Below are 10448 nucleotides of genomic sequence, written 5' to 3'. Positions count from 1 at the left end.
GCTGTTTAAGTGTAATGACTAATGTTAACTATCATTTTAGTGATCAATAATGAGCCTGTGTCTATGTTATCTCCTTACATATACCTACGCTCTCCGTCTCTGCTAGATTGGGAATGATTGAGATTTCTCTTGGCACAGCTACCAGAAGACTTCCAACTTTCAGACAGGTTGCTCACGTCACATCTACGTCTTCAAGCTCAGTTGGAGGCTGCTCAGTAACGCTCAGCCATCACCGGGAAAGAGCTTCTAATATCCTTCACTGGTCTCCGTCCAGAGACACGGGGTCTGGTGGTCCAGTTTATATATGTCAATGGCAGCCACCCAAGAAATCCGACGTCTCCTTGTCACATTGGAGACATGCTCTCCTTCTTGCTTTTTCCATATAGGGATACGAAAAAAATGTAACACAGGATTCTTACGGTTTCCACGACAATCGTGTGAGGAACTGGAGCAGTTTATTACACAGCAGTGCTTTCCAGGCATTATAAAATAGTGCGGAATTGCATGGACAGTTGGGCCAGAAAGCGAATTTTCCGAACGTCCCGCCCTGCTCTGCCTCTGATTGGCTAGTAGTCGTTGCCTTCGTTGGTTGGTTAACGGCTCTGGGGGCTAAGAATACCAAGGTAAGCCAATCAGAAGCAGAGTAAGGTAAAGTAGGGCGGGACATTCCTTCGCTATCCTCCTGGCCGCAGTAATGTGTGAGAGGCGATAAAGAGCTACTCGGTCCCTTTTATCTGCTGCACCAAAGCGGAAGTACTTCGTTGGTCTGCGAAGGCCAAGATCAACGCTAGCGAAGCAGCAAGGTAAACACGGAAAATGCATGGTATTATTTGAATCCATTCGTGCTGTGTGTGACATTTGGGATTGTGTTGTTGTGAAACTGTACGGGTTGAGTGTTTGTGTGTCTGTTGGCGAGAGGAGGCGACGGCGGGGGAGGACGACGAAGAGGGCGAAGAGGACAAAGTCACGCGTAACGTGGGTTAATTACGCAAACATAAGATGCCCTAAATACTCCGAGTTGGTGGGGAGGGGATCTGTTGTTATTTCGGAAATATTTGCGAATGTGTAATGCTTTAAGCTCTGTGTTTGAGTGTGTAAACAGCAGAGCAACATGGCTGTTGGGAGAGAAACGACTAATGATGTCAACCTCAATTAACTTGTAAGGACCGTACAAACAGCCCGACAGGTTCAGCTGCCTACTAATACCTAATAAAGGTAAACTACCTAATAAGTTAGACTGTTGATGTACAGAAGATGTCACTTCCTTCTGTTCCTACTTCCTTCAATAAAGATTGGAAAAACAAAAAAAACTACCTCATAAGTCACAGAAATGTACTAAAACCACATTAATGCTTGCTTCAGAGTGCAAATTAACTATTTAAGTGATGGGTAAAGCCGTCACAGATCGGACTCGAACCCTGGACCTTCTGCATCGAGGCATAAACCTATGTATATGTGCGCCCCCTCTACCCACTGATCCAACCCGGCCACTTGTCACGTTGCACTTTTCTGCTCTTTTTTGCACTTCTGGTTGGACGCAAACTGCATTTCGTTATCTTTGTACTTGTACTCTGACACAATGACAATAAAGCTGAATCTAATCTAATGTTAAGACTTTTTAATTTTTGAAAAAGACTAAACATTTGAGGACGTCATCTTGGGCTTTTGGGAAATACTGAACACTGATTTCTGACATTTTAGAGACCAATTAATTGATTAATCCAGAAAAATAAACAATAGATTCATTCACAATTAAAATAATCGTTAATTGTCGTCCTAATCTGTAAGAATTGTATTTAATCAACATTCGTCTTCTGTTCTTTCGTCTCGTGTCTGTCTCGCAGATGGCTCACAGGCTGCTGGTACGTAGACTTTGGACACTCTCTGCGAAAGATATCCGCTGCCTCCCAGCGTCCACCGCCCCGGCCGCTGCCTCCTCCTCGTCTTCCTTTTCCACCTCGCTGCAGTCCGCCCCGACGTGGGTCTCCTTCCTCTCTCCCTCCCGCACTCTGCCTTGCTCCCTCCCTCACACCTCCCGCCGCAAGGTCTCCTTTAATGTCCAGGACCACGAGGACTTCACAGACAGGGTCATCAAAAACGAGCTGCCCGTGCTCGTCGACTTCCATGCACAGTGAGTACGCGGGCAGGGATGGTAGTAGATAACTGTCTGGACTCACAGACCAACTATATAAAGATATATACTAAAAGTGCAGCTTAATGAAATGTGATGTAATGTAAATGTACATGTTCCACCAAAACAAGCTCCTATACTGAAACTATTTAGCAGAGGCACCGTGGCTCCGTCTGGAGCTTAGCCCCGCCCACGATGATTGTGATTGGTTTAAAGAAATGCCAATAAACCAGAGCACGTTTTAATCCCATCCTGGAATGCTGTGTGGACTAGACAGACCCTCCTCTGCAGAGCTGTGGAGGAAGGTCTGGCAATGCGAGACTATGTGGAGAGACTGCGTTGTCATATGGAAAGTGAGTTTTCTTTAAGTGCTGTGTAGTGGATAGGGACTTTAATAGGGCTGTAATCTCCCAGTCGACTAGTCGGATTTATTGGTCGATACGTTGTGGCTCGACCAAAACTCTGATTGGTTGATTTTTTGCGGTGTTAATTTCTCTTTTTTTGAATTTATTTATTTATTATTTTTTTGGAATTTATTTTTATTTTTATTATTTTTTGCCGTGTTAATTTCATCAGGTGGAAAGCACTAATTGCTAACGGGGGTGTTTTCAGAGCACCCCTGTTTCACAGGTTACAGTCTGTCTTCAGAACACCCCCCTTGTTTTCACTTTTTGGATCAGCCCAACCCACTGGAGACAGAATGAAGAAAGTACTAGAAGGCCTTGGTCTGCTGGTCTACTGAATATGTATTTAATCGTGAGCGTTTAATGTATAGTCCGTCCTCCTCTACATGTCAAAGACATCAGCAGTGTGGCAGCATTTTACAAAAATAGATAATGGAAAAAAAGTAAAATGCAAGCAATGGTTTGCATATCACAGCTCAACTACAAACGGTAAGCTAACTGGTCTGCGTTAGGTTGCCCCGTCTGTTTTTATGTTTATTTATAATTAATTTAGGCGGACAAGGCTACCAAGTACTGCGCAGCTAATTAATCTAACCTGCCAAATCCCACTTTAACCGCTGCCTATACCTCATCATACTACACTACCAGATTACTGCCTCACCACATCATATACTACATTATATTTCTGCTGTACGCTGTTGACGTATATTCCAGACTCGCTGCTATTATATATATCATAATGTCGCTTTATCTTGTAAATGTCACGTTTATTCTTATTTTGTACTTCTCTATCTGTACTCAGTCTGTCTTAATGCTTTAGTGTGTAACTTTTAGATATTCATGAACGTTGCCTAGATATGATTATTTCAACTTTGACCCAGTTTACAGGCCTGGTTGACACCAGACCCTTCTCAGCTGTAACTGAGAGGGGGTCTGGGGAATCCACAGCTCATTTCCAAAGGGCCGACACCAACGGACGCCGCTCAAATGCCTCTGGGCGCAATGGACCTTTTTCACAGCAGACATGTTGACTTGTCATAGTAGGAAAAGCACAGCTGAGATTGATAACCTTAACGATGGCTCAGTTCCATCAAGCAAATAGTCAGCATGCACAACACCAGGGCCTCTCCTAAGTGGAATGCAGCCATCATTAATGGGTTTGAATACACCTGTGCTGTTCCTACTATGACATGTCAACATGTCTGCCGTTACTGTGTACTCCGTCCTACAGAAAGCCGTTACTGTGTACTCCGTCCTACAGAAAGCCGTTACTGTGTACTCCGTCCTACAGAAAGCCGTTACTGTGTACTCCGTCCTACAGAAAGCCGTTACTGTGTACTCCGTCCTACAGAAAGCCGTTACTGTGTACTCCGTCCTACAGAAAGCCGTTACTGTGTACTCCGTCCTACAGAAAAGCCGTTACTGTGTACTCCGTCCTACAGAAAATCCGTTACTGTGTACTCCGTCCTACAGAAAGCCGTTACTGTGTACTCCGTCCTACAGAAAGCCGTTACTGTGTACTCCGTCCTACAGAAAAGTCTCTGGAGATTAAACTGAGATTAGCGATTATATTCAAGTTTTAAATCCTGCTCTTTCAACGGTTGTTTGGTATATTGCTCTTAAACACATTTAGAGAGGATTTGAGTTAGGGGGGGGCACCCTGACCCTGACTGGCGACCTAGCGTTGACTCTCAGGTTTCTGAGATAGCAGGAATTTAACGGGAAACCCTTTCATGGCCAACAGTTACACTCTCAGTCCCACAGCTTGTTTTACAAGTCCTGTTGGTCTACTTTTAGACTGTTTTTAATCTTCTTTGGATGACTGTGAACCTTCACAGACCTACGGACTAATCACAAACACATAGCTGTATACAAGGAATGTTTTGGCCTGAAACGAGCCAATATACGCGAGAATAGGCCTGTCGCAATATGCAATTAATCAATTAATCGCATGATGAATAAAAGAGCTTGATCATTTTTAAATGGAAATGATTGCAGCTGGAAAAATATCCATTTTATTTCTTGTTTTTGGTTGTTTTGTTCATTTATTGAGGATATTTAAAATGTCTTCCAGTTCCAATGTTAAATATTCTTTAGAAATAAAAGTGTATTGACCTTTTGAAAAGGTGCACCTGCATTATTAGACCATTATATTGGATGAAAATGGTCTCAGAACGACAATATTATTGTTTATCGCAATAATTTCTGGGACAGTTTATCATCCAGCAACATTTTTTATCGTGACAGGCCTAATGAAAAGAAGTCTTTGCTTTTCGGCCGATGAAGCAAAAGTAAACAACGTTTTTATTTTTTTATTTCATGATTCGGATTATACACACGTTTTCACAGTTCTTATTTTATGTCCTGTTTCCACAGATGAGTTTTCCAAATGTAAACTATTTCAGTCCTATAATATTGATATTACGATTTTCCACAGCCGCACGTCTGCTGCTGTCCAATCGGATCAGTTGACCAATCATTTATCAGGTGCAGATTATTATAGTTGCCATTGTTCCTCGCACCGTCAGACACCGCCTACCAAGAGCCACCATCACCACCCCGCGCAGTGGATATGACCCATACCTTTGGTGTGGGAGGTCTGTGTTCGATTCCCACTGTGATACATCAACCAATGTGTCCCTGAGCAAGGCACTTAACCCCTAGTTGCTCCAGAGGCGTGCAACCTCTGACATATATAGCAATTGTAAGTCTGTGGATTAAAAGCATCAGCTAAATGACATGTAATGTAAAAAAGAGCCTGGGTCTGTCCCAGGTTTCTGCCTAAAAGGGAGTTTTTCCTCGTCACTGTCACACTCAATGCTTGCTCTTTGGGGAATTACTGGAATTGTTGGGTCTTTGTTAATTATAGAGTGTGGTCTAGACCTACTCTATCTGTAAAGTGTCCTGAGATAACTTTATTTGATACTATAAATTGAAATGATTGTAGGAGTGTCTTTGTTTAACCTCCTGTCAAAAACAGTCTGGCTCCTCCAAGACACATGACAAGTCAAAACGTCTGTTTCTACCTCTCAGCAGTCCTCTATTTTTCTAAAATAGCACCTTTTAACCCTTTACATTTGAAAAGTCCAATACAAAGGCATATAAGTATTTGTGTTTTTATTGTTTATAGAACGATGTTCTTTTTAAGGGCTCTATCTTGCACCCGGCGCAGCGTCAAGCCCGACCCAAGTGTCTTCGCTAGTTTAAGACTGACCCAGTTGTCAGTTTCCCGTCCAGCGCCCACGTCGTTTAAATAGCAAATGCACCTGCAGCCATCTGTGGTCCATAGGCGTGCTGGTCTTACAGGGAGGTGTGTTCAGGTGCATTCTGGGCGTGCTGGTCTTACAGGGAGGTGTGTTCAGGTGCATTCTGGGCGTGCTGGTCTTACAGGGAGGTGTGTTCAGGTGCATTCTGGGTGTGCTGGTCTTACAGGGAGGTGTGTTCAGGTGCATTCTGGGCGTGCTGGTCTTACAGGGAGGTGTGTTCATGTGCATTCTGGGTGTGCTGGTCTTACAGGGAGGTGTGTTCAGGTGCATTCTGGGAGTATTGCTATCTTGAGGCAGCGGCAAGTGATGGCACCATTGACCAACAAAAACCTGGTCTAAAGTCAATAACGCAGCATTTCATTGTTATTTTAACAGAGCATTAGTAAAATGCTCCTAGGCTCGTGCACAGCACGTGCACACTATGCTTGTTACACACACAGGGACGCACAGCAGCACACACACATGCAGAAGATTGCAAATACAAATATTACGGTACAAATCCTCCATCATAACAGCAATGCTCCAAGGTCCAAACGCGCCTGGCTTTTAAAGGGAATGGGAGATGATCTCTGATTGGTTGATTGCATGTTACGCCCAAAACACACCTCTGATTAATGAAGACACTAAGGTCAACCCTTTTGAACCATGCGCCCGGCACACGGACCCTTTTTATCCGCCGTCAAACTAGCAAAAGTGGATTTGGACACGCCCTAAACACACCTGCAGCAGGCGCTCCACGCCGTGACCTCAGATCGTTGAAATAGGACCCTAAAAGTTAGATGAATTGTCTGACGATGAAAAGGTTTCCTCCATGTTTTAGATGCTTATAGTCGTAAACTCCTCGTACTGGTCACACTCTGTACTTTGAATGAAATAGAATACACTTTATAGTCCCGGAGGGGAAACGTAACGGAGAAACCACTCTACGTTTGACATGAAATCAACGTAACACATCTTAGGACATGAAGGAAGGACACGTGACTGTACAGTGTTGTTGTTGTGTGTTCTGTTTGTGTGTTTTTAGGTGGTGTGGTCCCTGTAAGATCCTCGGGCCGAGGTTGGAGAAGGCCGTTGCAAAACAGAAAGGCCGCGTTGCCATGGCAAAAGTTGACATTGACGATCACACAGACCTGGCGATCGAATACGGGGTGAGACAATGTGATGCTTGGAGTTTTGTATATAATACCCATCAGGGTTCAACTGTAAGGGTTTGTTTTCTTTTCTGTCAAAGTCTACCTAACTAACTACTAATAACTACTATTAGTGGTTATCAAATATTGACAAAGAATATATATATTTTGATATATAAGTCGCACCTGACTATAAGGCGCAGGACCAGCCAAAGCATGGAAAAAAAGTGCGACTTATAGTCCGGAAAATACAGTACTTCATTTATGATACAATGATGATCGGAAAAAAATGATTCACTTTTTTAATTTAACCACAGGCCAGTGGGTTATTATATTTCGTTGCCCATCGTGGCTTTTTACTTGCCACGGGCCGTCGGGCAACCCTTCTTGTTGCACCCTGCCCTTTGGTTTTTTTCCTGTTGTCTTAAGGGACGTTAGTTGCTGTCACAGTATTGGATGTATTGCATGTTAAGTCTTATTATTATGAGGCTACATCTACACTGCTACGTTTTCATCTTCGAGCAGCGTTTTGAGAAAAAACAACGGTCTCCGTCCACACAGGAGTTGTATCTCCAGTAGTAGAACTAATATCCGTCCGTATGAACTAGGTCTGCACGATTTGGGGAAAAATATGAATCACGATTTCTTAGCTTAGAATTGATATCACGATTCTCTGCCACGGTTTTTTTCTCATGAAGTGTAATGTTTATATCACACATGAACCACGACAAAACTAAACACATGGCAGCACCAAACAGATTGTTTTTTTGGCACCTAGAGCACATCGTGCATCACCACAAGCCTGGAAACACAGAGGCTTCAAGGAATACAGGAAATATAGTCCATACTGGCCATAAGTACAGTAGGCTACCAGAAAATAGTGACATAACACACTGAACTAAATATGGCCCTGATACAGGCTCCATCTGAACTAAATATGGCCCTGATACAGGCTCTATCTGGACTAAATATGGCCCTGATACAGGCTCTATCTGAACTAAATATGGCCCTGATACAGGCTCTATCTGAACTAAATATGGCCCTGATACAGGCTCTATCTGGACTAAATATGGCCCTGATACCGGCTCTATCTGGACTAAATATGGCCCTGATACAGGCTCCATCTGGACTAAATATGGCCCTGATACAGGCTCCATCTGGACTAAATATGGCCCTGATACAGGCTCCATCTGGACTAAATATGGCCCTGATACAGGCTCTATCTGGACTAAATATGGCCCTGATACAGGCTCTATCTGGACTAAATATGGCCCTGATACAGGCTCCATCTGGACTAAACATGGCCCTGATACAGGCTCCATCTGGACTAAACATGGCCCTCTATCTGGACTAAATATGGCCCTCTATCTGGACTAAATATGGCCCTGATACAGGCTCCATCTGGACTAAATATGGCCCTGATACAGGCTCCATCTGGACTAAATATGGCCCTGATACAGGCTCCATCTGGACTAAATATGGCCCTGATACCGGCTCCATCTGGACTAAATATGGCCCTGATACAGGCTCCATCTGGACTAAATATGGCTATCTGGACTAAATATGGCCCTGATACAGGCTCTATCTGAACTAAATATGGTCCCGATACAGGCTCCATCTGGACTAAATATGGCCCTGATACAGGCTCCATCTGAACTAAATATGGCCCTGATACAGGCTCCATCTGGACTAAATATGGCCCTGATACAGGCTCTATCTGGACTAAACATGGCCCTGATACCTGCCCTGACTTTTCTGCCGACGGTCGGCCGTCTGGTTGGTGAGTCAGAGCCTCCAGTCTTATAACACATAACTTGGTCTGTTTGCAGGTGTCCGCCGTTCCGACAGTAATCGCCATACGGGGAGGTGACATCGTCGACCATTTTGTGGGGATCAAAGACGATGAAGAGCTGGACTCATTTGTCAGCAAAGTCATCGGAAAATAAACCAGCGGGTCCCCGCCCTGCCAGTCACTGCCGTTACTGTGCTGTTTGGTATGATATTTGGCCGCCATCTTGAGCCAGTTTAGCAACAGCTGATAAAAACACAACCAAAAAGAAAATCCCAGCTGGCAAACTCAACTGCTCACACCCATCCCTAGACACACTGCTTCAGCTTTGCATTGTCGCGTCTGTCTTTGTCTCTTTCTGTTTGTTTTTTGTGTCTAGATATGGGTGTGTGCTTCCATTAACCCTTTAGTTCATGCTCCATTTTTGGAGCAGTTCTGTTTCGTCTGTACTCATTCACAAGAGCGGCCGGGCCGGTGTGTACGTTACGTTTGCTGTAAAAGTCTGTAGAAGTGAAAACACGCCGCTGTACTGCACTTATACTGTATTACATGAGGGATGAACATTTCTAGTTTTAGCGGTGGAGAGGATTTAACTTAAAAGCTGACGATACTGGATGAGGTGTTTGTGACAGTTATCTGTAGTTCCTGCTTTTGTCCACACGATGGTGGTGTTTTCTCTGACATCACAAAGCCATGCATGGTTATTTTACACCAGTATGCCTAATAATGTGAGAGAGAGAGAGAGAGAGAGATGTTGTCTCTGGGTCCTGACTGTGAAATTTAAGTCAAGGGGGAATCGCAAATATGAGTTTGATTTTTAGTTTATTACTCAAATGAACTCCGTGTACCAGAAACGTGAAGTAATAAAGTGTCAAAAGAAGTTTTGAATTGTGTTTTTGTCTGTGGTTGGAAGGAAAAAACAACCCAAGAGTTCATAACTGTATGGTCCCTAATGACACTGATGCAATATAATAGTTATGGACTTTCCCTGTGTTGGTTGTTTTGAACTATTTCTCACTGTGGGCGTGAATGTGAGGTTTTTATGAAGAGTATAAGGCCGGCCACACACTGGCTGCGTGGCGCGAGCGTGGCGTTTTCTATGTCTTTGCACACCAGAAAGCAGTCTGATGTAGTGCTGCTGCTGCTAGTCTTGTCTGGACACATGTATGTTTCCCATAAACATAAATATAAACTGATCTGATTACAGCAAAGACAACGAATAGGCTCCAGAATATTTCCTTCTGTATTGACGGGTCAATCAATTATTTCTTGTTTTTTTTTTAATTGACATTTATATCAAAACCTCGAGACTTTCAAACATCAACATGTCATTTATTAATATGTATTTGTGTCAAAATGACATATAAACATCTTTTCGTATTCTGTTTTTCCTGGTAACGCTTCATGCATGTCACGTGAAAACTAGGCGTCGGTCCTATTTCTATTTCTAGCATGCACGCGTTTTCGGTGCGGCTCGAGCCGCACCTGAGACGTGCGTGTCACACAGGCAGTGTGCACGCTCTAACCTGTTACCATGGGAGCCGAAATAAAAACGGACACGCCACGGAGCTGACACGCTAAAGCCACGCAGCTGACACGCTAACGCCACGTGGCCAGTGTGAAGCCGGCCTTAAACAGTGTTTGGATTAGAGCTGCAAAGACTAATCGATTAGTTATCAGCTATTAAGTTAAAGGTGCTCTAAGCGATGTCGCACGTTTTTTTAGGCT

General features: G+C 43.7%; 1 protein-coding gene across 1 annotated transcript; it reads left to right on the top strand.

Moving 5' to 3' along the window:
• Positions 1-878: 878 nt before the first annotated feature.
• txn2 (thioredoxin 2) lies at positions 879-9600 on the top strand. The gene is given in 5 exon segments (XM_078269788.1): positions 879-975; positions 1845-2131; positions 6826-6949; positions 8761-8820; positions 8822-9600. Coding segments are annotated over 4 exon segments (600 nt in total). The 5' UTR covers positions 879-975; the 3' UTR covers positions 8951-9600.
• Positions 9601-10448: the final 848 nt, after the last annotated feature.

The sequence above is a fragment of the Sander vitreus genome, chromosome 15 (assembly GCF_031162955.1).
Source record: "Sander vitreus isolate 19-12246 chromosome 15, sanVit1, whole genome shotgun sequence".
NCBI classification, from domain to species: domain Eukaryota; kingdom Metazoa; phylum Chordata; class Actinopteri; order Perciformes; family Percidae; genus Sander; species Sander vitreus.
Note: the sequence above shows the minus strand (reverse complement) of the source record. Positions and strands in the feature narration are given on the sequence as shown.